Source organism: Silurus aristotelis (genome assembly GCF_946808225.1).
Source record: "Silurus aristotelis genome assembly, chromosome: 6".
Taxonomy (NCBI): Eukaryota; Metazoa; Chordata; class Actinopteri; order Siluriformes; family Siluridae; genus Silurus; species Silurus aristotelis.
In genome coordinates, this window is record NC_139579.1 from 31166650 (window position 1) to 31192739 (window position 26090).

The window sequence follows — 26090 nt, forward strand, 5'->3', positions numbered from 1 at the left end:
TGGAAGAATGCTAAGAATGGAGCCACCAGGCAGGAGAAATAGAGGAGGACCATGGAGGAGGTTTATGGATGTGGTGAGAGAAGACATGCAGGTGGTTGTTTTAAAAGAGGCAGATGTAGAGGACATGGGGTATGGAGACTGATGATCCTGCGTCGTGACCACTAATGGGAGTGGTGCAGGAAGAGGAAGGTCTTCAGCTCTCCTTTGAAGATGAGGGCAGTGACTCTGGGGGAAGTTCATTCCACCACCTCTTTGCCAGAACAGAGAAAGGTCTTGCTGTATACTTACCTCTTCTGCAGAGAGATGGTGGGACCAGTCGAGATCTGAGGGAGCATGGTCCAGTGTGAGGAGTGATCAGATCTTTGAGCTAAGATAAGGCTCCATTTTTGGCTTTGTAAGCATCATTGTTTTGAATCTTAATGCCAGCTAAAGGAAGAGCAGCAGTGGGGTGGGGTGGGAGAACTTAGGCAGGTTGAAATCAAGTTGCAGTCGTCCAGTCTCAAAATGACACAAGAGTGAAAACGACAGAAGCCTTCTGATGTTATAGAGAAGAAATCGAGAAGAGCGTGTCACGTTAGCAACATGTCAGGAAAAGGATTGTTGAATATTCATATTTACCCTGAGATTATGAGCAGTGGCTGAAGCGGAGATGTGTGTGGAGTTTTCTCTATATTTTCTCCAAAGAGAACATTTATCATGTTCCAGAAATGTCCAAATGATACAAAATTTCGACTTAAAAATCAAATATTTTACAAGTGCTTTTATTTGAAATTCTGTAAAAAAAAAAAAAATACAATTCAATACGAGTCTACAGTGTTGAACACACTAATGTTCAAGTGCTAGTTGAGGCGAGAGGATTCAGGAAGGATCGGCGTTCGGGGGCAGGCGCAGGCCGAGGCTGTGCAGCAGATTTGAAGCGGGTCCGGCGAGACCGGACTGAGAGGAGAGTGACTCAAGCAGATTGGCTACCAGGTTCACGTCCACGTCTAAGGGCTGGAGGTCGTCTTCGGTTTGCAGCGGGCTTTCGGGTGCATCTGCACTGACATCGCCGCCCTGCTGGACATGGAAGATTTTAAAAAGTTACAAAACAAACTCTCATAAACTCTGTCTGTCCAAGTCTATCTTTGTCATCATTTGCCTGTCCCATCTCGCTGTCGGTCTCATCTCTCTGTCTGGCTGTCTGTCCCATCTCGCTGTCTGTCTCATCCCGCTGTCTGGCTGTCTGGCTCATCCCGCTGTCTGGCTCATCCCGCTGTCTGGCTCATCCCGCTGTCTGGCTCATCCCGCTGTCTGGCTGTCTGGCTCATCCCGCTGTCTGGATGTCTGGCTCATCTCGCTGTCTGGATGTCTGGCTCATCTCGCTGTCTGGATGTCTGGCTCATCTCGCTGTCTGGATGTCTGGCTCATCTCGCTGTCTGGCTCATCTCGCTGTCTGGCTCATCTCGCTGTCTGGCTCATCTCGCTGTCTGGCTCATCTCGCTGTCTGGCTCATCTCGCTGTCTGGCTCATCTCATCCCACTGTTTGTTAGTCTCATCTCAATGAGTGTTCATCTCATCTCTTCGTCTGTCTCATCTCATCTCCATGTAACTCGTCTCTGTTTCATCTCCACGTCTGTCTGTCAGTTTGTCTCATCTCCACATCAGTTTGTCTGATCACCCTGTCTGTCTGTTTCATCTGCCTGTCCGGTTTGTATTTCTGTCTCATCTCCATCTGTCTGTCAGTTTGTTTGTCTCATCTTCCTGTTTGACTGTCTTTTTCTGTCCATCTTTAGCTCTGTCTGTCTACCTGTCTCTTTATTTTACTGTTTCCTTGTTTTTGTCCCTGCTCATCTAACGCCATCTCTCTTACCGTGTCAATTTTCAGAAGGCAGAATCTCAATCTTCCTGCTTTGCTCAACTGTCTTCATTCATGTCTGTCTGTCACTTTCTCTCCTTCTCCATTCTCCCCCTGTGTCTCTAATTCTGCATCTGTCTCTCGGTCTCTTTATCCTGTCTGCCTGTCAGTCTCACTTACCAGCCTATCTGTTTTCATTTCTTTCTGTCTTTCTGTCTGTCTCTGTAACGTACAGTCTGCTTGTTTCTGTCTCCGCTCATCTCCAAGCCTTCACCTATCTGTCTCTGTCTGTGTGGCTGTCTCCCTGTCTTTTTCTCTGTCTAGCTTTCTCTCCATTTCTGTCTATCTGTCTCTATCAGTATCTTCGTTCCATTCTGATGATCTTTGTCTGTAGATCTCCGTCTCTCACTCTGTCTGTTTTCTTTAATTTTAGTCTTCGCGTCTGCCTCTCTTCTGTCTCCGCTCCTGTCTGTTAGTCTCTGTCTACATCTGTTTTACTTTCGTTCAATTATTTTATTAATATTACGGTTATTTTGGAACCAGTTAAGAGCAACTTGTACTCACTTTGCTGTTGTATGTGAAACTATGTCCGACGTTTGTGGTTTGAAGCTCCTGGTCCATCTCGTCCATATATCTTTTCAGACTGTCCAATGTCTCTGCTCCTGTCTGGTCTTCAGATCGTTCTTCCTTCGCTTCATCACCATCGTCGTCGTCATCATCATCATCATCATCATCATCATCGTTATCTAAATCATCAGAGTCGAGCTCCTGGTCTTTCGCACCTGACATCATCAATTACATTTATTGACACAAACATCCTGAAATCCTGGTCCACACCTCCTTCTCCTACTGTTTCACACCCCCTTACCGCCTGATCCACACCCCCTTACCTCCTGATCCACACCCCCTTACCGCCTGATCCACACCCCCTTACCGCCTGATCCACACCCCCTTACCGCCTGATCCACACCCCCTTACCTCCTGATCCACACCCCCTTACCTCCTGATCCACACCCCCTTACCTCCTGATCCACGCCCCCTTACCTCCTGATCCATGCCCCTTCTCCTCCTAATCTACCCTGCTCTCCTCAAAACCACACCCCCTCTCTCCTCCTGAGCCACACCTCCTCTCCTATTAAACCACACCCCTCCTCCTCCTGATGCACACACCTTCTCCAACTAAACCACACCCCCTCTCATACAAACCACACCCTCTCCTACTAAACCACACATTTTCCTCCTAAGCCACAGCACCTCATCCTAAACCACACCCCATTTCCTCCTAAACCACACCACCACACCCATCTTCTCCTGAACCACACCCATCTTCTCCTGAACCACACCCATCTTCTCCTGAACCACACCCCTCTCCTCCTTACCCACACCACCTCATCCTAAACCACACCCCATCCCCTCCTAAACCACACCCCCTCTCCACCTGAACCACACTTCCTTCTAATCCTAAACCACACTTCCTTCTAATCCTAAACCACACTTCCTTCTAATCCTAAACCACACTTCCTTCTAATCCTAAACCACACTTCCTTCTAATCCTAAACCACACTTCCTTCTAATCCTAAACCACACCTTCTCTCCTCCTCTTCCTGATCCACAATTTCCTTACAGTCATATAAACAGAATTTTATTAATCTTTTCACAGATATACCAGATGTTCTATATGAAATTGTAAACATGCTCAGGGTCTCAGCAGCTGAACTCACCAAGCAGTCGGTCCAGAGCACTCGTCACTGTGTCGGGGTCGAAACTGAACGGCTCTGATAAACACGACCTGGAACCCAAACACAGCACACGACATCTTTACATTAATACAATTAGTACATTTCAGGTCAGATTGCTTCCAAAACTAGTTTCATATTAATATATTATAATAATGACATTCATTTATTAGGGGGGTGAACCAAGAGTTTGGATCATGAAGCAATTTTTATAAAATATTACTATTAACTATATTAACTGATTTAATTACTAATTTAATTATTATATATTTAAAATTTACTTTGACCATAATGCAGAATCAGTGGGAGCCACTAGAATTCATGAAAACACCGACTATGAAAGTGAATAAAATTATATTAAATAAATAAAATAAAACTCCGGTTATAGATTTAACAAATTTGAATAATTAATTTAAATATTTCAAAATTTATTAGAATAAATTAGCTTCTTTTTCTTTTCTTTTTCTTTTTTTTTTTTTTTTATTATTATGTAGAGGACGTGACCTGGAAGAAATTACAATTATTTCAAGAAAATGCTATTTTTTGGGACACTTTTAAGCAATATAATTTTACATACAACATATTTTTTTTACTTAACCTCCGATATATATGTACTTCAAATTCTAAATTTATTTCTCTCTTATTTTTGTTACAATTTTGTTTTTACTAATAATATGCTCATATATTCTGCTGTTTATGTGTGCTTGAGAAATTAAAATTGATTAATTGATACTAATTAATATTTAACATACTGACCATAAATTTATATATTCTTTTAAATAAACATGAGTTTTATATTATATTTGGTATTCGGAACGATGATGATGATACCGTGGGAATTCAGCTCCTTCGTGTGACGACATGGCGTTTATGAAGTCCTTCATTCCCTGAGTCACAGCCACTAAAGTGAATCCAGCCTCTTCCTCATGCTGAGTCTCCTCGCCCTCTCTCGTTCCTGTGCCACACGCAGCCCTCTGACTTTTATTTGATCTCTGACCCCCTCGTTCATCCAGCAACCTCTCGAGCTCATCTGGGGTGATGTTTAGCCAGTCGTCACCTGTAGAGGGCGACAGAGAGTAATGCAGCATCAGTATGGTACCTTCGTTCTGCATCAGTTTGAAAATTCAGTCTTTTATGGTTTTTTAAAGACACATGCGTGTTCCTTTAGTTTCTATATTCTCACACACACACACACACACACACACACACACACACACACACACACACACACACACACACACACACACACACATACTGTCTTCAGGTGGAAGATGAGCTTCTTGTTTCCTCAGTTCCTCCACACTGTAGGGGGTGCTCTCTAACACCTGCAACACCTCCTCACCTGGTCCATGATCACTGCAAGCACAAAAAAAAAAAAAAAATTATAATAAATAATATTTAGATTGAAATTTTAAGTACAACATATAAAAAAAAAAGAGCGTCCCATAGAAAAGAACAAAAAAATAAAATAAATAAATGTATTTAAAATGTGGGGAAAACTATTAAAAATAAATAAATAAACCAAAAAGAAATATTTCCCCCAAATAAATTTATACATAATAATGAAATAAATAAGATAATAAGGTAATAATTTCAAATGTTGTTCTCAACATTTCAACAGAAATCATTGCAGAAAATAAATTCAAGAATTCAATAAAACGTCAATATTTTTTCTGCTCATTTCGCCGTTTTCAGTCCATCAACATGTTTGTTGTCATTGTGCAGCTTTTTTAATCCACTGGTGCATCATTTCCTCTCACACACCACAGACGTAGACTAGTTTCTGAAGCTCACAATGAGCAGGACAGAAGACAGTAAGAAGTCTGGGGTTCACGTGGATGAGACAGAGGGAGTCAGTGATGAGAACATGACTGAGAACAGAGACTTTCCTGATCATCATCTTTTCTCTGCTTGTGTTCTATATGGTGGATCTTCAGCCTGAATACATTCATTAGAGAACAACATCTGAAATGATTTTGTGTTAATATATTGATATGATGTGAGGTTCAGTTACAGCGTGACACTAAAACAGGTAGTAATAATCACTACTGTTTACTGAAGTACATGTCAGAGCCCAAACTTCTTTACTTTAACTTGAGTGAAAAAGCAGAACTTCAACGTTTACCAGAATCTTTTGAATCTGCACTTCTACTGAGTGAAGGATGTGTGGACTTTGGCGCCACCTCTTGGATATCAATGGTTGTTGCATTATTTTTCGCTCACACGCAGTTTTTAGAGATTAATAATTTGTGACCCTTCGTTTTCCTTCTTTTCTCGAATATGAGGTTTTGCAACGGAGACCGAGGCGTGTCCTGAGAGTCGCACAGAATACAGATTAACATGGCAGAGGTAGAGCTGTGAATTCCTGCTGACACAACAGGAAAAGAACATCTGGGTTATATTTCTTTTTTTCTTTTGCACTACAAAGGCGTGCGAGTGAAAGGGGGCATGCGTTAGAAGACAGAAGGCACTGAAGTAAATTGATGATGTCTGCGTGAACCACAGAAATAAAACTATCAGTACTATATTGAGCTACATCGGATCGCACTGCATCGTAATAGGGGTGAATCGGATCGGATCGGTAGCTGCTTCAGCCTTAATGAATCGTATCGTTGACCGTGCTTCGAGATGCGAATCGCATCAGCTTCAGTTACAGAGATGCACATCATCATGGAATCATCATGGAATGGAGACACGTGACCCCTCACCTGTGAGCGCCAGGGACCGAGTGCTTAAAGAAACTCTCGGCGGCCGTCATGAGCTCTCTGTGTCGCGCCGAGCCTTCCATTTCCCCCTGTGTGTACAAACACACACACACACACACACACACACACACACACACACACACAGGCAATGTTTGGCGTTAGTTTTATGAAGGAATCTAAATCTAGATCCTGTTTATTTCGTCTCAGTTCACCTTAAAGTAACCGTTCCTCTTCAGGCTGTTCAGGAAACCTCTCCAGAGCGGATGAACGTTCGCTGGAGCCTCAGAGTTCGCTCCTGATCGCCCGCTTTTACTGCACAGGATCTCGAAACCGTGAGCCTGCAATCCAAAAAAACTTACCATATGATACCATATGAACAAAATTATTGGGACACCTGACCTTTCCAGCCACATGGTTCTTTCCCTAAATGTTTCCACAAAACGATGTATAGGATAAAATGTTCCCTTCACTTAAACGAGAAGATCCGAAACCTGCTCCAGCATGGCAACGCACCTGTGCACAGAGCCGGCTCCGTGAAACTCTGATATTTTGTGGTTTGGAGTAGAAGATCTGCTGCTAAAACACTAAATCCTGTTGAACGTGAGGAAATGACTGACTTTATAATCCAGTGGAACATCTCTTCTCTTCCCAGAAGATTGGAGCTTATTATAAGAGCAAATGGAGATGTGGAATGAGATGTTCAAAAAGAAGCGCATACCAATGTTCGGGTATCCGCAAACTTTTGCCCCTAAAGTGTATTATGTGAGTATAAGGGAAACAGCTGTGGCGTGACCCTGCTACTGCTGCTTCTCTGAACTTAATAGTTTTCCATTAACTCTGGGGTTTTATTTCCCTCACGCCACATCGATTCGTGACAAAGCGCTCGGGGTCTTACCAGTTTCATCCCGAGCTCGTGAGCTTTGTGCTGAGGGTGTGAGGGAGGCGGCAGAGTGAAGCCACTCCTCGTGTCAGGAACAAAAGTCTGCTGCTGCAACTGAGCGAAAAGACAACGAGTGAAGGTCACCTGAGAGAGAGAGAGAGAGAGAGAGAGAGAGAGAGAGAGAGAGAGAGAGAGAGAGAGAGAGAGAATGAATCCTAATAGATATTAAGACATACTTTAACAGTAGGTAAGAGGCAGATATCTTTAATTGGACAGCTATGATTGGACAGCTATGATTGGACATAATAGATGTGAAACTCTGATTGGACAGCTCTGATCAAACAACCCTGATCTTCTTCATCAATCTTCTCATATATAACAACTAAGAACGCATAATAAGTACCAGTGTGAGGACTCTCGATTCTGGGGGAAAGTTTCGGAAATTTCTGCAAGCCTGAAGGTCAACAGGGTCACGCAGGTAAAATGCAGAAACGGCTGGAGCCACAAGGTCAGGTCGCCGTGACAACACCGCCGCAACACCTGCAGGTACGTAACAATGTGCATGATGGAGACTAGTTTGGATTTTACCTGGATATCTGCAACACACACACACACACACACACACACACATTCAGAATTCAGTTCCATCTATTTATAGATTTTAACTAAATCTAAGGCCCCTAAACTCCACCCTCTCCTCTTGAACCACACCCCTCTCATTAACTCCACCCTCTCCTCTTAAACCACACCCCTCATAAACTCCACCCCTCTCCTTCTGAACCACACCCCTTTCATAAACCCCAGCCCTCCCATAAACTCCACCCTCTCCTTCTGAACCACACCCCTTTCATAAACCCCACCCCTCTCCTCCTAAACCACACCCCTCATAAACCCAACCCTCTCAAACCACCCTCGCTCATAAACTCCACCCCTCTCCTCCTGAACCAAACCCCTCTTCTCCTGAACCACACCCCGCTTATAAACTCTACCCCTTTCCTCCTTAACCACCCACCTCTCATAAACTCCACCCTTCTCCTCCTGAACCCCACCTCTCTCTTACTGAAACACATCTCTTTCTCCTCCTTATCCATGCCCCTTCTCCTCCTTCTTAACCACACCTCCTGATCTACCTCTCTCTCAAACAGTCCCTCACCCCTTCAGTCGATGCTCTAGCACAGCTTGGATGCGTTGATCAGCAACGCAGCGCTCCCCGTGCCTGTGCAGCACCTCCAGAGCCTCTTGTACTGATGGCACCGAGTCCCGAGGCCATCCGCCGTCTCCAGCACGCACCTGAACAGGCAGAATGTGCAGCTCTCCATGGTACAGGAAAACCTGTCAAAGTCAATCGGCAAGAAACAGGGCAGGAAACCTGTTAATCCTAAACTCCTCCTTCATATTATCATCATTATCATCATCATGTCCTCTGACCCTGTTCTCGCTGCTGTCCGGATCGAGCCATTTGGGCAGAAAGTCAGCCGCCTCGATCAGGAGGAACTGTCCGTCGTTATCCTGGACGCTGGCAGCCAGCTCTCTGAACGTGTGTGTGATGAATCGCAGGAGATAAACAATAAACCACTCGTCTTCAACGTTGTCACCAAATTCTGTGCTTCCGCCCAGGTGAGCTGGGACGCCCCCTATAGACAAAAACACACACACACACACACACACACACACACACACACACACACACACACACACACATTAAATATAGCAGGGAAGAAAAGGCTGCTATTGATCTCGTGGCATATTTGGTCCCAAATGCAATTTTATCCATTATATTATTATTATTATAAATAATTACATTTTTCTTTTACATAAAAAATTTTGCCTTCTTTTAATTGTCACGAAATCATATTTAGAAATAAAAATCTGAGCTGCATCACAGACACGAATCTCACACACTTTTTAAAAGTCTCCTTTCACTTTAGCCACACCTGTGCCCAAGAATGGCATCTTGATGATACTGAGGCTTGAACCCACGACCTTCTGATCAGTAACCCAGAGCCTTAACCTCCCACCTTCCAAATAAACTACAACTACAAAGAATTATTGAAACACTGATGGAGATTAAGGAGTCTTCAGTTAATTCCATGGAGCTGAGGAGGTCAGGGTTCTTCAAAGCACTTCACACCTAATGTCTTCTCGGAGCTGGATGTGTGCATCATGTTGGAACAGTGTTTGCGGTTCATAGTTCCAGTGAATGGTAAATTGTAGAGGTTTTTCTACCAACAACCACATAATGATCAAAAAGAATCTGCACCCATTCCACCCTCTTTCATCTCATAGCATCTACAAGATCTAAACAAGATCTACAGATCACATCACCTCTCTCCGGATGAAAGCTGAGATTAAACGCCTGCTTTTGCCAAATGTAGCCCACCAGAAGAGCAGCGACCTCGGCCAGAACATCCCCCAGGAGTCGCAGTAGGAGCCGCTGGTTCTCCTCAACATCCAGAGAATCCGGATGGAGCAGGAAGAGTCGGTACTGAACCGCGTCCTCCGGCACTGAGCCTCTCTTCAGGAACTCCATGACCTGTGCAGGGGATGCGATCTAGCCGCTGCTCTCCACTGTCTCTAAACGGAACTCAGCACCTTCCGAATCGTGTCCGGAAACCCGGAAACGGGTGCACGTGTTTTCGTAACATTCAAGCGTCGAACGTACGTCGAAAATACTTCCGGGTTTGATTTTTAAACTAAAAGTCCTTACTCGTCGCTTCAACTAAACTTGGGTTAATAAATAAGAAATAAAGAAAATCTAAATCTAAATATAATTAGGTTATATATTAACATTAAATAATTGTTTTCCTTGGGGAATTAATCTGGATTGCAAACTATAAGGTTTTTACTTCTGTAAATGGTTTTGCACGCAAAATTTTTTTAAATGATTCAAATCGTTTGATAAGCCTGAGTATTAATTAAAAACACTCATTTATTCATTTAAATCTTGCGAACATTTGTAATTAAAGCAATTTGTTTCTCATTTTTAAAAGTCTATAACCTGTAAAAGGCTGGCTTTAATTTTGAAACCGAACCACTCTTTTGGTCATCTTCGCGAAATTTACGCGCATGCGTATTGCGCGTACAGTGTAAAGTGTAGTGGCGGTCCTGCTGCTGCTGATAATGATGATGAAACGGGCTGGAGACGGTTCGGTTCGGTTCTACTGTACCGCGGGAGCCGGTATGGAGGCGTTTCTGCTGGACGAAGTAAAGCGCAAACTGAACGCTACAGAGGTCAAAGGAGCTTTTATTTCATTCTGAGTTACATTCACTTAGTTTTCAGAGGAATGAAAAAATTACAGAGGTGGGAAAAGTAGCTAGAAGTAGCCAGGTGACGTCATCATTCTGGTAATTTGTATATTGAATAAATTGTGCAGCTCAATATGAGTAGCGTGAGAAAGTTTCTTAACACACTGGTCTTAATGAGAGTTGGTGATCAATGATTGGTTGTTAGTTGCATTGGTGATCAGTGATTGGTTATTGGGACCATTAGTGATTGTTGATTGGTTATTTAAACCATTGGTGATAAGTGATTGGCTGTCAGGAGCATTGGTAACTAGTGATTGGTTATTGGGACAATTGGTTATCAGTGATTGACATCAGGAACATCAGTGATTTGTGTTCAGGTGCTTTAATTATCAATAAATGGTCATTGGGACCATTCGTGAGTAGTGATTGGTTATTGGAGACATTAATGATTAATTGGTTGGCAGTGTGATTGGTTTTCAGTGATTGGTCATTGGGACTGTTAGTGATTAGTGATCAGTGATGAGGAACATTGGTAACTGATGATTGGTCACTGATGATTGGTCATTGGGACTGTTAGTGATTAGTGATCAGTGATGAGGAACATTGGTAACTGATGATTGGTCACTGATGATTGGTCATTGGGACTACTGGCCATCAATAGATGTTGATTAGTGACTGGTTATTGGGAACATTGTTGATTAGTGATTGGTTGTCAGGAGATTTGGAGATTAATGATTGGTTGTGATGAAGCTATTGGTGATCAGTGATTGGTTATTGAAGCTATCGGTGATCAGTGATTGGTCCTCACTAACAATGGTAATCAGTGATTGGGAATGATATTGATCAGTGAACTGTGTGTGTGTGTGTTAGGTGGAACACATCCCCGGCAGGGTGTTTTTCCGCTGCCGCTCAAATCTCCACGCCATGATGCGACTCAAGTCAGCGGAGCGACTCTTCCTGCTTCTGCGCAAAGCTCCGCCCACTCCCTTACCCACAAATCCAGGTGTGCAGCTCACATCACACTCCTTTACCTCGAGATAGGAGGAGTGCAGGTGAGGACAGGAGTGTGTTCACTCTTCCATACACACACAACGTCCTCTGACTGGCGTCCTTTTCCTTTTCTTCACCAGCCAAAGCAGCAAGCGTGATACAGCAGAGGATTGTGGGAAATCCAGATTTGTGGAGCGCCGTCATGTCCAGCTGGTCTTCGCTGCAGGCGGAGCTTAACGAATGTCCAGGGCGGGGACAAAAGAGGAGACGAGACGAGGACAAGGAGAGTCTGAATCCTCCTACGTTTAGAGTGAGCTGCCGCTGCAGCGGAGTCAACGCCCGCTCTTATAACTCCCAGGTGTGTGTGTGTGTGTGTGTGTGTGTGTGTGTCCTCTTTCTCTGTGCGTCTCATCTGTGTCTCTCCTCTGTGTCTCTCCTCTTTGTCTCTTGTCTCTCCTTTCTGTCTTTTTGTCTGTGTTTTTTTTCTCTTTGTCTCTGTCTTGATTGTTTTACTTGCTGCAATGAACTGTGTGTGTGTGTGTGTGTTAGAACCTGAATCGTGTCATTGGGATGGCCATCAGCCAACAGCTTGGATGGAAAGCTGACCTTCGAGAGCCAACTGTTGAGGCACACACACACACACACACACACACACACTATATCTTTGTTATAAAGATCTCTTCAAACTGAGATGGAGGGTTTGCTGTTGTGGGTTATTTGCTGTGTGTGTGTGTGTGTGTGTGTGTGTGTGTGTGTGTGTGTGTGTTTTCAGGTGAACGTGTATATAAGCGATGATCACTGTGTAGTCGGGATTCCTCTTTTAAGGTACTTCGGATATTATTTCCTGTATTAAAGCTATGATTTGCTCTGGCATCATGCTTATTGTGTGTGTGTGTGTGTGTGTGTGTGTGTGTGTGTGTGTGTGTGTGTGTGTGTGTGTGTGTGTGTAGGCAGCCTCTGGCCACTCGCAGTTATCTGAAGCACACAGGACTCAGGTCCACTATAGCTTGGGCGATGGCATCTCTCTGTAATCTGCAGGTACACACACACACACACACACACACACACACACACACACACACACACACACACACAGGAAACCTGGTGTTAATAGTATGATACCAGACTGGTGTGTTAATGAACAGTTGGAGTAGGTGTGGCCTAGTATGCTTATAAGCCTGCATGATTGACAGCCCTAAATGTGGAATGAGATGTTCAAAAAGAAGCACATATCAATCTGATCTGTCAGGTGTCCACAAACATTTGACCATAGAGTCTAAGAATATTAAAGTTCTCGTCATATAATTTTATTCTCTTTATTTATTCTTTTGAACAGTGTCCTTGTCCCACCTTGTGTCTTTTCTCTCTGTCTGTGTCTGTGCATCTTTCCTCGCTCTGTCTTTTTTATTTTGTCTTTCCTCTCTGTCTCTGTATGTCTCTCCTCTGTCTTTCTCGGTTTTTCTGTATGTCTGTGTGTGTCTTCTCTGTCTCTGTGTGTATCTCCTCGCTCTCTCTGTATGTCTGTGTGTGTCTCTCCTCTGTCATTCTGTCTGTGCATGTCTCTCCTCTCTGTCTCTTTGTGTATGTGTCCGCGTTCCCCTCTGGGTCTCTTATCTTTGTGTGTGTCTCTCTCTCTCTCTCTCTCTCTCTCTCTCTCTCTCTCTCTCTCTCTCTCTCTCTGTGTTTCTTTCAGGAGGCCTCAGTAGTTTTAGACCCCATGTGTGGAGTTGGCACCATATTGCTGGAGGCGGTGCAGGAGTGTCCGGTGTGTACACACACACACACACACACACACACACACACACACACACACACACACACACACACACACACACTGATGACAGTGCTGAGCGTATGTGTCAGATGAGTGCAAGTTAATTAAATTGCGCACTCGTGTGTGTGTGTGTGTGTGTGTAGAATGGTGTGTTTATTGGGATAGACAGTGACGGAGCTCAATTAAAGAAAGCCGTAGAGAATGTACACGCGGCTGGACAAAAGGAGAGAGTTCTGTTTGTCCAGTCCTCATGCATGGGTACTTGACTTTCATCACACACACACATATACATACACACACACACACACAATGCCTCTTCATTACACTGATGGTATGAAGCTTAGAGTTTTGGTAACTGCGTGTGTCTGTACCGTAGCCCTGCCGCTCCCCTCGTCCTCCGTAGACGCAGTGGTGTGCGACGTCCCCTTCGGCAGGAAGTTCCGCTGCGGCGTGGACGTGAATGCCGCTCTTCCACACCTCCTAACGGAGATGGAGAGGTAGGATTCTGAAACTTCTGGATGAGGTTCTTCTTCATATGAGGGGTATCAAAAAGTTTCACTTTTGCCAAATATCCTCCCACAGGTCGGTGCTCCCTGTGACTGTGCGCCGAGCCTTGTGCTGCCATCTGTTGGCGTGTAACAAAACTAGTCTCGAAACCTTTTGATACCACCTTACAGTGATCCCTTACACTATATCAGGAATAACGCACTCGTGGATGTGGTTTTGTAGAAAAATAATCAGTGTTCTGAAGCAACTTCTCGTTTTACAGAGTTCTCCGTGAAGGTGGAACCCTGGTTCTCCTGCTCAGCCTGCAACTTTCCTCCCTGATCAAGAAACTGGTCCCGTCGGAGGCTCTCGAATCGCAGTCCGTCGGTTCCACCTGGGAGACAGACGTCTTTCAGGGTCCTTTGAATTCTCTGCTCCTCCAGAGCAAACACCGCGTGAGCCTCGGGAGCACCGACGCGCTTGTACACACCTACACCAAGACACACGTGCCACGTGACGCACAGGTGTCGGACGTGAGGGTGTGAGGGTGCGTCTCGGAAAATCCGTCTCGCATTGTTTCCTTCCATTTCTTTCTTTGAACTGTAATCCTGTGGCCCTCGTATTTATGGATTTGTTTTTTTTATCTCTTTTTTTTAGATCCATTAAACTTTTTAATTCTTGAACTCATTCGGTCTCGGAGCCCTAAATATTCCCTCAAAAGTATTAGGACACCTGACTTCTGACCCATGTGTGGTTCTTCTTCAAACTGTTACCTCAGAGTTCTACACACAATCGTATAAGTTCTGTTTAAACGAATAGAATACCACCCATCCCTTCATCTTCTACCACCACTTCACTTATCTCGCAATTCTTTACCAATGCATGTAAAGCATCCTCTACCACTGAACCACAGATCTTTCCATCCTCTTCCACTGCTCCGCTCATCTTTCTATCCTCTAACAATGCTGCAGTTATCCCTCCATCCTTGACTACTGCTTTACTCATCCCTTCATCCACTACCACGCAACACAGATCCTTCCATCCTCTTCCACTGCTTCACTCATCCCACATCCTAACACTATTCCACTCATCCGTCCATCCTCTACCACTGCTCCACTGATCTCTTCATTCTCTACAACTAATCCCTTTGTCCTTTACTTTTTTACCTCACCACTATTCTCTTCATCTTTTATCTCTTCAACACTCTTGCCTCCATCCTCTACTCCAAAGATCCCTTTCGCTATCACTGCTTCCTCATCTCTCTTTTCTTTATCTTTTTTTCACTTTGTTATCCCGTCATTCTTTACCATTGCGTTACTAATTCCATTACCTCTCTAAAACTTTATCCTTATCCTTTACCTCTTTACCACTCATCCGTTCATCCTCTACCACTATTTCACTCCTCCTTCTATTCTTTACCAATGCGTTAGTGAGTCCTTCATCCTTTACCTCATCACTCATCCTTCCATCTTTTATTACTGCTCCACCAATCCATCCATTGTTTACCTATTCATCACTTTAACCTCTACCACTGCTCTAGTCATCCATCCATCATATACCACTGTACCACAGATCCTTTCATCCTCTTCCACTGCTTCACTCATCCCTCCATCCTCTACCACTGTACCACAGATCCTTTCATCCTCTTCCACTGCTTTACTCATCACTCCATCCTTTACAACTATTCCACTCATCTCTCCTTCCTCTCCCACTGCTCTTGTCATCCCTCTATTCTCTCCCACTGCTCTAGTCATCACTTCATCCTCTCCCACTGCTCTTGTCATCCCTCCATCCTCTCCCACTGCTCTTGTCATTCCTTCATCCTCTACCACTGCTCTAATTATCCCTCTATTCTCTACCACTGTTCTAGTCATCTCTCTATCCTTTCCCACTGTTCTAATCATCCCTCCATTCTCTACCACTGCTCTGATGCTCTCAGCATTTCCCAGGGTACAAGGAAGACATGCTAAAAAATAGAGTTTTTGTGATTCAGTTTATTCCAGAGCAGTTCAATAGGATTTAGGTGCAGTGACTGGGCAGGTCGTTCCATTCTAGATAACTCTCCAGACGAAGTCGGTTTCATTGAGCCGGAGTCCAGAAGGAATTGCATGGTGTGAGATTAAGTATGGAATGGTTGCCATGTTGGTTCCTTTCACCCGGAATAAGTCTTCAATCTTCTGTGTGCCAAAACACCTCCAAACCATTAAGCTTCCACCTCCATGTGTGACTGTGGGGGTGAAGAAGTCTGATCACTTCTTCTCTCCTGTTCTCCGTCTTACACAAGTTCTTCTGTTAGAGACACAAATGTGTACAAGAGACATAGAAAAGAAGAAACGTGTGTGTGTGTGTGTGTGTGTGTGTGTGTGTGTGTGTGTGAGTGAAAAGAGAATTCCTCTTGTTATTACTCACTTGTTGACTGTGATAAATCCAGTTAGTTTGCCTTGCATGTACGTAAGTAAGAACAAGGTGTGAGAAACCAGTATTGCAGCTGTGTGTGTGTGTGTGTGTGTGTGTGTGTGTGTGTGTGTGTGTGTGTGTACATGCAGGGTGGGGTTCAGTGTTTTCATAATCCAAAACCTTTTCAAGACAGTAATGCATGTCTTCAGTGGAGATGCAGAGGCTAACGAAGACCTCGTGGTCTGAATGGTTTCAGCACCACATCTTGAAATGTCACATCAAATTAAATGATAGATATATATTTAGAAGAGTTGCTATTTCTTTTAGGATGTAAAAAATCTGGGGTCAAAGCACAGGGTCAGACATGATACAGCGCCCCCTGAGCACAGAGAGTTAGTTAAGGGCCTTTCTCAAGGGCCCCAAGAGTGGCAGCTTGGAGATACTGGAGTTTAAACCCCCGAACTTCTGATCAGTAACCAATTATCACCTCCACGATGATATTGTTCTTCTCTACACGTTTATCTGGTATATTCATTATTATCTGGAGCGGCACAGTACACGAACTTCAAGAGCGGGAAAAACATTACTGGAAGACGAACGAGAGATCAGGAACACCTTTGACGAGCCCCCCGGAAAAACGTTCGGCAACTTGTGCATGATGATTGTCGGAGAACGATCCACACGATCTCACTTCGGCACCCAGCCTACTCGCCAGATTTGCCCTTCTGCAGGACTTTGGCCTCTTGTGATGAAGATGAAGATCCGTTTTTGACACAGAGATCTTCCAGGACACGTTCCAGAGGTGGCAGGAACGCTGGTAGCGCAGGATTGCTGTGCGAGAGGACTATTTTGAAGGTGATGGTTTAGTCTCTTTAAGACCACCACATATACTGCACATAAATATCACACAAGGATGCCCAGACTAGGACCAAAGGTGATCTTGAGCCCGGGGTCCATGGACCACTATTACATACTATATATAAGGAGATGAAAATGGGGAATAAAAGTCATTTGGAAAAACATTTCAAGAATAAGGACCAGCTTGATGTCTTTCATTAGAGGTCACTGAATAGCTGTATTAGGATTTGATCTCCACCACCGTCAATTAAACATGTTCCTGAGGTACCAGGGATCCCTTCCTTCTTTGGAGATTTATCGCAAAATGTTTACATGCCGTTTGTTGCTGATCTTCCGGGACTTGCTCTTTTTGCACAATATTCTGTCCAAATCCTTTGGTCACTGTTAAGTTCATTTTGATTGCTGCTATATTGTAGAATTGCACAATTCTGTTAACATTTCTGTGTACATTTTTCTGCTACTGTGCACCTTATTCTGTCACGACAGGTTTTACTGGCGGAGCTATTGCTATTCTTATTTTTATATTTTGTGTATTGTGTATTGTTCTGCACTGTCTTGTGTTGTCTTTTGCACTGTTTGCACCAGTTGCACACATGCACTTTATGTGGCGAGGATCTTAGTTCCTGACCCTGTGTTCTTCTGTTCTGTGACTGTTGTTTTATGTAGCACCAGGGTTCAGGAGGAACGTTGTTTCATTTCACTGTGTACTGCATCAGCTATATATGGTTGAAATGACAATAAAAGCTTCTTGACTTGACTTGATCATATGCGAAGAAAGAATTTCACTGAATGTGTGCCATAATCAAAACAAGAATATAATTATAGGATATAACCGGTTGATCGGCTGAATAGATTGTTTATTGTATTTCTGTCGCTAATGATTTGCTCTTCTTTGATCTTCTAAAAGTGCTAAGAACATGTCCAAAATATCCACGTTGTCAGAAATAATTTGTCGTGTGCGGCCAAGGCTCGTTGATGCACGTGAGGAGTGAAGGCTGGACCGTGTGGTCCGATTTAACAGACAAGCTCCTGTAGCTCAAACTGCTGAAGACGTTAATGCTGTTGATGTTCGATGCATCACGACTGTTTTAGCAGCAAAAGGGGGACCAACACAATATTGGGAAGGTGGTCATAATGTTATGGCTGATCAGTGATTCACCACACGATCATGATTTGAACTGATTCAGGTCGAAAAGCGTACACGCAATCTTGACATTATTGTTGTGTCACGTGACAAAGAACTAACGATACGGACCAGAAGATAGGAGCGACGAATCTACTCATTCTGTTTATCAAAATTTGTATCTGTATTTTTATATTTTCATTATTGGGACTATCGTCATGTATGTAGACTTGTTGGAGGATCTGCTTACTGAAAATTACACGTTTTTTTGATTTCTGATCAAATAAACTAAATGACAATAAAAAATAAAGAATCTACGTTTATTATGATGAACGAGATTCAAAGAACAGATTCACTGGTGCAAGTGAATACATGCTTATTTATACACGTGTTGTATCATATACAACATTCTGTATATATCCTGTACCCCTTTCACTTCCGGTCTCACGTTTAGTTGGATGAATTTGAGGAATGGCAAATATTTAGGTAGATATTCAAGTGCCTGATTTATTTTTACCAGCTATTATTATTATTATTATTATTTAATGTATTTTTTGTATTATCTTGTTAAAAAAATCACTATTAGTTTTAGTAATTAATTAGCATTTTTGTAAAAGTCTAAATATGTTTTTTTTTGGATACAATTAAATTAAGCTAAATGTTATTTAGTTTTAGTAAGAAAAAATAAATATGTATAATTATTGATTTTTTTTAAGCTAAATATGATTTCGTTTTAAAATAAGTATTTAAAATGAATTTAAATCAGGCGAACGCGATGGACAGTCCCGGGATTGGGGTCCTTGGGCAGACGTGCAGAAAGAGAGAGAGAGAGCGAGAAGGAAAAGGAACGGGAGAGGGAGGGGGGAAGGATGCGCGACGGAGAGAGGCGGAGCCGCACGGCGCATGCGCAGACGGCGGACATGTTGCGCTCGGTAGCGGCGAGCGGAGGCGCAGGCGGCGTCGTCTGAGCGTTTTTTTTTTCTCCGGGCCGCGGGTGTGTTCGCACGGAGCCGCCCTGCTGCCACCACCGGGGGAGGAGGACAACAAGCAAGCCGCCACCATGAGCACAGGCTTGGACCTCTCGCGACGGAACCCGCAGGAGGACTTCGAGCTGATCCAGAGGATCGGGAGCGGAACCTACGGCGATGTGTACAAGGTGATCATCATCATCATCACCACCACCATCAGCAGCAACAACAACAACAGCAGCACCGAAAACATCAACACCACCACCTAGATGCGCAGCAAAAAAATAATAATCTTGCGACCCCCTCGTATCTCATCGGCCGCGTCTTGCGCAGATCGGTGGCATCATCAGGCTGAAGCTGTCAGAACGACCTCCTCGCGTGTAGTAAACAACTACAGGATGTGTGTGTGTGTGTGTGTGTGTGTGTGTGTGTGTGTGTGTGTGTGTGTGTCTGTGTCGCGCGCGTCCAAACTGCGTCTCTGTAGAGTGCACTTTTAAGGGTGTTTTAGAACCGTGTATGTCAAGTAGGAGCCCACCTGGGTATCTAGTGCACTATTCTGTACACTACAGAGTGCACTTGTGGAATTGGGACTAGGGAGGGTGCTGTTCCTAATGGCCTGGTAGTGCATACGTAGTGCACTTGGATGAGAAGTAGGGATCTTATTGACCCCATTATACCTTGGGTTTGATGTCTAGTGCACTAGATAGGGTGCATAATGATTGAGTGTCCCCCTAAGACAGAAATTTGAACAGATCCCTCGGTATTGGACATTTAGTGCACTAGGTAGGGTGTATAAGGTGTTATGTCGGTATCTGTAGTGCACTTGGAGGAGACGTAGAGACCCATTTGACCTCTCATTCCTTGTATTTTATTTCTAGTGCACTAGGTAGGGGGTGTAAGGTTTTAGTGTCCCATGTAGTGCACTTGAATATGTAGTAGGAGGTCCTGGTCCCCTTAGACATAGTAGTTTATTGGACATTTAGTGCACTAGGTAGTGTGTGTAGGGGTGAATAATGGATTTCATCACATGGAGTGCACATAGATGAGAAGTTGAAGTACAAACGGTTGTTTTAATTAGGTTTTAGGGCACTAGGTAGGGCGTGTAAGATATTCTATCACATCTAGTGCACTTTACAGATCGGATGCCTTAGACATGAGTTTGGACACTTTATTGGACATGTAGTGCACTTTGTAGTGCACTTGTACTTGTAGTGCACTTGGACATGTAGTGCACTTTGTAGTGCACTTGTACTACAAGTAGGGAACCTCTATAGGTTATTTTGGTCTGTTTGACTCCTAGTGTGTTGTTTAGTGCACTATGTAGGGTGGGAGTGTTGATTAGCGATTGGGGACATATCATGCACTACATAGTGGACAATTGTAGATTACATTAGTTGGACATTTAGCGCACTCCGTAGGGTGCAGGAGGTGGTTTTAGGGGGTCTTAGAGAGTGATTTAGGATGTATCACACGCTAACTTGTGCACTTATATTGGACGTTTCTCTTGGACAAGTGGACACTAGGTTTTAGTGCATAAGGTTTTGCAGGGAATCTGTGATTGTCAGTTTTATCAGAATGTCATGAAGGATGTGATCATTCTGGGCTACTTCTGCCCTGGTGCTCTACGTAGGGTTTATTTATTATTTTATACCCAGATACATGGTTTGGTTTATACCCATATTTGGTTTTTAGTGCACTAGGTAGGGTAGGGGGATTTATTTAAGGTTTGGCCCATTTGGATTAGGAAGTAGAGAGTAGATCTACAGCGATCGATTATTTCTGCAATCAATTATTTCACCGATTAATCGCCAGAATAATCGACCGTTTTGGCAATCAACCACCCTCGATTATTCGGTAGAATAACGGACCGTTTGAGCAATAGACCATTTCAACGGTTATTCGGTAGAATAATTGTCTGTTTCAGCAACCACCCCCCCCCCCCCCCCGATTATTCGCCAGAATAATCGACCCTTTTAGCAATCGACCACTCCAACAATTATTCGTTTTTTTTTTTTAGTGCACTAGTTCAAGCCTTTGGACCACTTTGACACTAGTTTGTCTGGCTTTTGGACTTTTAGGGTACTAGAAAGGGTGTATTAATGTAGTGTACTTGTTTGTTGAGTAGGAAGTGATTGCAGTTATTGGATTTTTGGAGTATTTGGATTTTTAGTGCACTAGATAGGGTGTATTATTATGTAGGGCACTTGAGTGTTAAGCAGAAAGTGATTGGACCCGTTGGACTTTTTTTTGTGAACTAGGTAGAGCGTTTATTCTTTCAGATAATATCTACTGCACTTGTATATGCAGTGGAGTCATTTAGGGATACTTGAATAGCAGACTGGGCCACATCTGTACTGTCATTAGTATCAGTACACTGGGGTACCAGGAAGTCATGTGATGTTTATTTAGAGAAAATTAAAGGCTAAGCCTTGTCCTGAATTTGATAACATATTAATTCAGTGCACTTCATGAAATAGGAGGTAATTTGGGACACAGCCAGAGTGAGTTGGGTAACAGTTGAGGCCGTGTAGTGCACAACATTAGAATCCAAGTGGTCCAAACTGTTATTTTTTAATCTCCTGGCTCTATACCAAATGACATCTTACCCTCTGTGGAAGTGCACTATTCACTAGTTCACTATTAGAGCAATAAGGAGGAATATACACGGTTATATACCAAGTAAAAGACGTGTCCCAAATTATTATTTGAAGTGCATTCAGTTCCAAATACCAAATGACACTGTACCTCCCATAGAAGTGCACATGTCGTTGCACCCTACATAGTGCACTATAAGCATTTAAGACGCAATCAGTACAAGGAAATCGTGACGTGATGTATCTGTCCCAAACTGTGATTTATACTCTCCTGGCTGTATACCAATAGACATTTAACCTCCTGTACAAGCTTCAGTACCCTTCATAGTGCACTATTCTGTATGTCCATTGAAGAGGAATTTATGACAAGATCAATGAAAAGAAAAACTTGTATATACTCTCATGGGGCTGAACACCAAACAACACTGTCGTAGCCACTCTACATAGTGCGCTATAATCCAGTAAGGAGGAATTTAAGACAAGACCAGTAAGTGGAGATGATCCTAGGTCCCAGGTCCAAATCCAGTTTCTGTCTGTATACCAAATGACACCTTGCTCCTAGTGTGGTGTTTAGTGCACTATGTAGGGTGGGAGTGTTGATTTAGCGATTTGGGACATATCATGCACTACATGGTGGACAATTATAGATTACATTAGTTGGACATTTAGCGCACTCCGTAGGGTGCAGGAGGTGGTTTTAGGGGGTCTTAGAGTGTGATTTAGGAAGTAGCACACGCCATTGCTCTGCAGTGTATATAGGGCTCGTGCGCTGTCGTGCTTAATTAGGGCTTTGCGAAATACGCACGAGTGCTTCGAGGACACAACCTGCTTTTGGAAAGCGGAAGAAATATTCGACTCTACACTTCCATTAGGGCACTAAAAGGTCAGAGAATTTCATGATGTCATCGAGGGAACGAACTGGGCTACTTTTGCTTCAGTGCATTACGTTGGGTTTAATTATAGTAGTATATCCCATAGGGGCCGTTACATGGCCCGCTGTTTTGTAGTGCACCAGTTAGGGTAGGGGACAGTCATTTTGGGGTTTGTCCACTTTGGGCTAGGAGGTGGGCATCCTGATTGACTTCTAGTGCACTTATTTTTATTTGAGTAGTGCACTACTTGCACTAGTTGGCTGGCGATTTGACTTTAAGTGCACTAGTTAAGGTATTTTATAAGTAGGGCTGCAACTAACGATTATTTTGGTCACCGATTATTCGGACGATTATTAATTTTTTTGATTAATTGTGGGTTTTTTAAAATCGTTTTTATTTACATTGGTTGTTTTGCTTATTATAACTACATAAACCCCCAATTCAGAGTATTTATGTATACTTAAATGCAAAAGCCACATATTGAGTTGACCTTTCCTAAATTTAGACGTTATAAAGCTCATAGTAGCTGCTTATTGAGGAGTGAATGGAGGATTTCTCCTTTAAGCAAACTCACTCCTGCTGGGTCGTTTCTTTCTGTCAAAAAAACCAAAACAAAACAAGCCATTTGAGTATAAAAGATGAAGCAAATTGTGTAAATCAACATTCGTATTGTTAAAGTTGACAACCGTGCTTAAAAACAAAACACTGTTTTGATTATTGTTGTTTAAAAAAAAAGTTTGTATAAAAGTTTTTATAATAATTAAATGATATATGCAGAAATAAAATATCCGAAGAGTAAAAACCACGTTTAAAAACAGAAGTTAGAAGTTAGTGTCGGAGAAACGCAGCGAGCTAACAGGCTTGAGTAAAAAAAAAATGCATTGGCGTACAAACGCATAATCGTTTGCTAAAATCCACAACAGCGACTAAAAATCTACTCGTTTACTGCTGCCGTTATTTGCTGCTTTTAGATTTAGTGTTCTGTTTTAATCGAATCATCGCGAGTCACGACAGAACAGATCCGGTGCGACTTTTCCTGAATTTACAAACAGTTTACACAATAGCACTTCATTAAACTCCACAATTTTCACACGATTATAGAGTTTCTGCTCACCGTGCTGATGTTTCACCTTCATCCGTGACTCCAGTGTGTTATTTTCACACGCTCATCCACTTTCATCCCACACAAGCGCCGCTTTACATCACTTCCAGGTGCAGTTTTCTTTGTTGTGTTTCATATAAAATGCTCCCATGAATCAGGGATGGACACTTTTCCCTGCTGCTCACCATTTTCTCAAGCGGCTGTGGTCTCACCTCCAAGCTAAACCATAACTTGAGCAGCCCAACTAAACGATTCAGCTTTCGTTTATAACTAATTTCATTGTCGATCGTTATCCTTTTTATCGATTAGTTGTTGCAGCTCTAATTATAAACAGTGCACTTGCATGTTGAGTAGGAGGTGATTGGACCCCATAGATTGCTGGATTATTTGGATTTTGAGTGCACTAGGTAGGGTATAAGTAGTGTTCAGTAGGAAGTGATTGGACCCCTTGGACATGATGTGGATCATTTCTATTTTTAGTGCTTTAGATAGGGTATGTTACAAGTAGGGCATTTGTGTGTGAGTAGAAGGTGCTTGGACCCCTTAAGTTGTTTATTGGATTTTGAGTGCACTAGGTAGGGTGTCTGTAGTGCACTTATGTGTTGAGTAGGAAGTGATTGGGTCTGTTGGATTGTTGGATTATTAGATTTTTTGTGCACTTGGCAGGGTATTTTATTTATAGTGCACTTGTAGGAGTAAGATTTTGTGTAATCAGGCCTTGTCAAGTACACGAGTGAATTAAGGAAAACACAAAGAATCGTGACTGTGTAGTGGCAGATGGCGACTTCCAAATGGGCGTGTGTGTGTGTGTGTGTGTGTGTGTGAGAGAGAGAGAGATTCTTTTGGGAAAGTCAGGATAAAGCTGTGCAATGTAATCAAACACCCCCCCCCCCCCCCCCCCCGGGTCGTAGGGAAGAAAATGTGTATGACTTCCTCTGTGGGTGGGAAATGCCTTGGCTTGGGGATGCAAATGTGTGCGTGTGTGTGTGTGTGTGTGTACAAGCCAACAGACATGTGCAGAATTGGAGGTCTGTCCATCCTGTTTGCTCCTAATTGTTCCCATTTCCTCATTTTTGTGGTGTGTGTGTGTGTGTGTGTGTGTGTGTGTGTGTGTGTGTGTGTGTGTGTGTGTGTGTGTGTGTGTGTGTGTGTGTGTGTGTGTGTGTGTGTTGTAACACTGACTCCGCTCTTTCGGATGCCAGAGTGGAGTTTTGGCTGGTGAGATGTGGGCTGAAAACGTTTGTGTTTTAAAGAAAAAGGCTGATTTAGTGTAACTTCCTTTAAATTATAATTGGGGGGGGGGGGGGGGGTTCTCCATCTTTCGTTAATATCGCATACAAAGTCCCTCCTTATGAGCAAAGCATGTTTGCATGTTCCTTTTGTTTCTGTCACAAACGCAGTCATTTAACACTATAAAGATTTACTTCGAAATAACTGGAAACTTTCAGAAAACCTTTATCTGGGAAATTTTGGAAATATGCATAATTGGAAACTAATCAGGAGTGTATGAGAAATCACAGGAGTAATTAGAAATTTGGGGAAATGTATATCAACCTTATCATATACAAACATAATTTTCTTTGGACATAAGTTGATATGTAGTAAACTAATAGAGATAAAAAAAAGGGGTATTTTTGATTTAATTGTTAGTAAATTTTGTTGTAAGTTTTAAACATAAATTGACGTAATATTTACGTGAATTACTTGCCCGCATTATTTTGTGTGCGTGTAGGGGGCGTGGCCTCTAACCCTGCAGTAAGTGTGCTGTGTGCAGGTGATTGATGAAATTCTAAAATCGCATTAAATCTGTTTTGTTTTTTGTTTTTTACCAAACTTATACTGGAAAAGTTTTAGTTCCCTAGTATAGGCAACCTGCAATTTAGAAAATTTCCAGGTTATTCCTGTTAATTCCTGCCAATTCCCATGGGAAGTTTCCAGTCTTGACAATTCCTGGAATTTCACAACCTTAATTTATTTTCCTTGACAAATCCTCCCTTAACAGTTCGTTTCTCCAAACGTTCAGCACTCCAACACTGCTGTGCCTCTTGTGAAACTCACCAAAGATGTTCTTCACTAGTTGGAGATTTCTTTAAAGATTCACTTCATCCCAGAGCAGTTCATTGGGATTTAGGTGTGGTGACTGGGCAGGTTGTTCCATCAGCCCCTTTGTTCTGGTCACTAGCAGACCAGGATTGACAATGGATGTGAAATCCCAACCTAGATTTCAATATAGCGCTCCATTGCGATGTTCTAGAACCTTCCTCTAGAAAACGCCCTTTTTACCCTGCCGTATGTTTCGTGTTCATTCTGGTCACGGTTTCGTCTTTCAAGCCAAAGAAACCTTTTTTCCCAAAGGACCCAACACCAACGTGTCGATTCAGACAGAATACCTGACTCGCGGTTACAGGAGGTGCTGATCTCAGACTTCTGTGTGGAACCGGAATTTAGCCCCGGAATCAGACAAATGTGTACGTTTATCAGACTCCGAGGTTTTCCTTTTGAAAGGTTTTATACATACGCTCCTC

At 43.0% G+C, this 26090-nt stretch overlaps 3 protein-coding genes and 1 long non-coding RNA gene across 8 annotated transcripts in view; 2 read left to right on the top strand and 2 right to left on the bottom strand.

The window, feature by feature from the left end:
- Nucleotides 1–745: 745 nt before the first annotated feature.
- ecd (ecdysoneless homolog) lies at nucleotides 746–10013 on the bottom strand. Of its 2 annotated transcripts, none has more exons than XM_083544676.1 (12): nucleotides 9481–10013; nucleotides 8584–8789; nucleotides 8309–8487; nucleotides 7559–7751; nucleotides 7171–7299; nucleotides 6488–6613; nucleotides 6279–6364; nucleotides 4826–4926; nucleotides 4402–4627; nucleotides 3556–3623; nucleotides 2399–2616; nucleotides 746–1053 (listed from the first exon to the last, which is right to left on the bottom strand). In XM_083544676.1, exons 1-12 carry the CDS (start codon nucleotides 9683–9685, stop codon nucleotides 859–861), a joined length of 1932 nt encoding a protein of 643 aa, XP_083400802.1. In that variant the 5' UTR covers nucleotides 9686–10013; the 3' UTR covers nucleotides 746–858. The 2 variants fall into 2 exon arrangements, with proteins under 2 accessions (XP_083400802.1, XP_083400801.1); XM_083544675.1 differs by having other exon boundaries at nucleotides 746–1056.
- A 234-nt stretch (nucleotides 10014–10247) lies between these two features.
- Nucleotides 10248–15999, top strand: thumpd2 (THUMP domain containing 2). Its single transcript, XM_083544806.1, has 10 exons — nucleotides 10248–10386; nucleotides 11272–11404; nucleotides 11532–11749; nucleotides 11941–12018; nucleotides 12164–12216; nucleotides 12342–12429; nucleotides 13085–13156; nucleotides 13309–13423; nucleotides 13542–13662; nucleotides 13935–15999. Exons 1-10 carry the CDS (start codon nucleotides 10276–10278, stop codon nucleotides 14194–14196), a joined length of 1251 nt encoding a protein of 416 aa, XP_083400932.1. The 5' UTR covers nucleotides 10248–10275; the 3' UTR covers nucleotides 14197–15999.
- LOC310727953 lies at nucleotides 12271–13677 on the bottom strand. The gene is made up of 2 exons (XR_014534127.1): nucleotides 13537–13677; nucleotides 12271–12423 (listed from the first exon to the last, which is right to left on the bottom strand). It is a non-coding gene; the product is annotated as an uncharacterized lncRNA (long non-coding RNA).
- Nucleotides 16000–18773: 2774 nt separating the features above from the next.
- The window catches only part of map4k3b (mitogen-activated protein kinase kinase kinase kinase 3b), a 30587-nt gene continuing 23270 nt past the window's right edge, over nucleotides 18774–26090 (top strand). Inside the window, exon 1 of one of the 4 annotated variants that reach the window (XM_083544586.1) lies at nucleotides 18774–19185. In XM_083544586.1, coding sequence (XP_083400712.1) covers nucleotides 18781–19185 — 405 coding nt within the window. In that variant the 5' untranslated portion in view covers nucleotides 18774–18780. The remainder of the gene's footprint in view (nucleotides 19186–26090) is intronic. The other 3 variants (XM_083544587.1, XM_083544588.1, XM_083544589.1) reach the window with 3 other exon arrangements.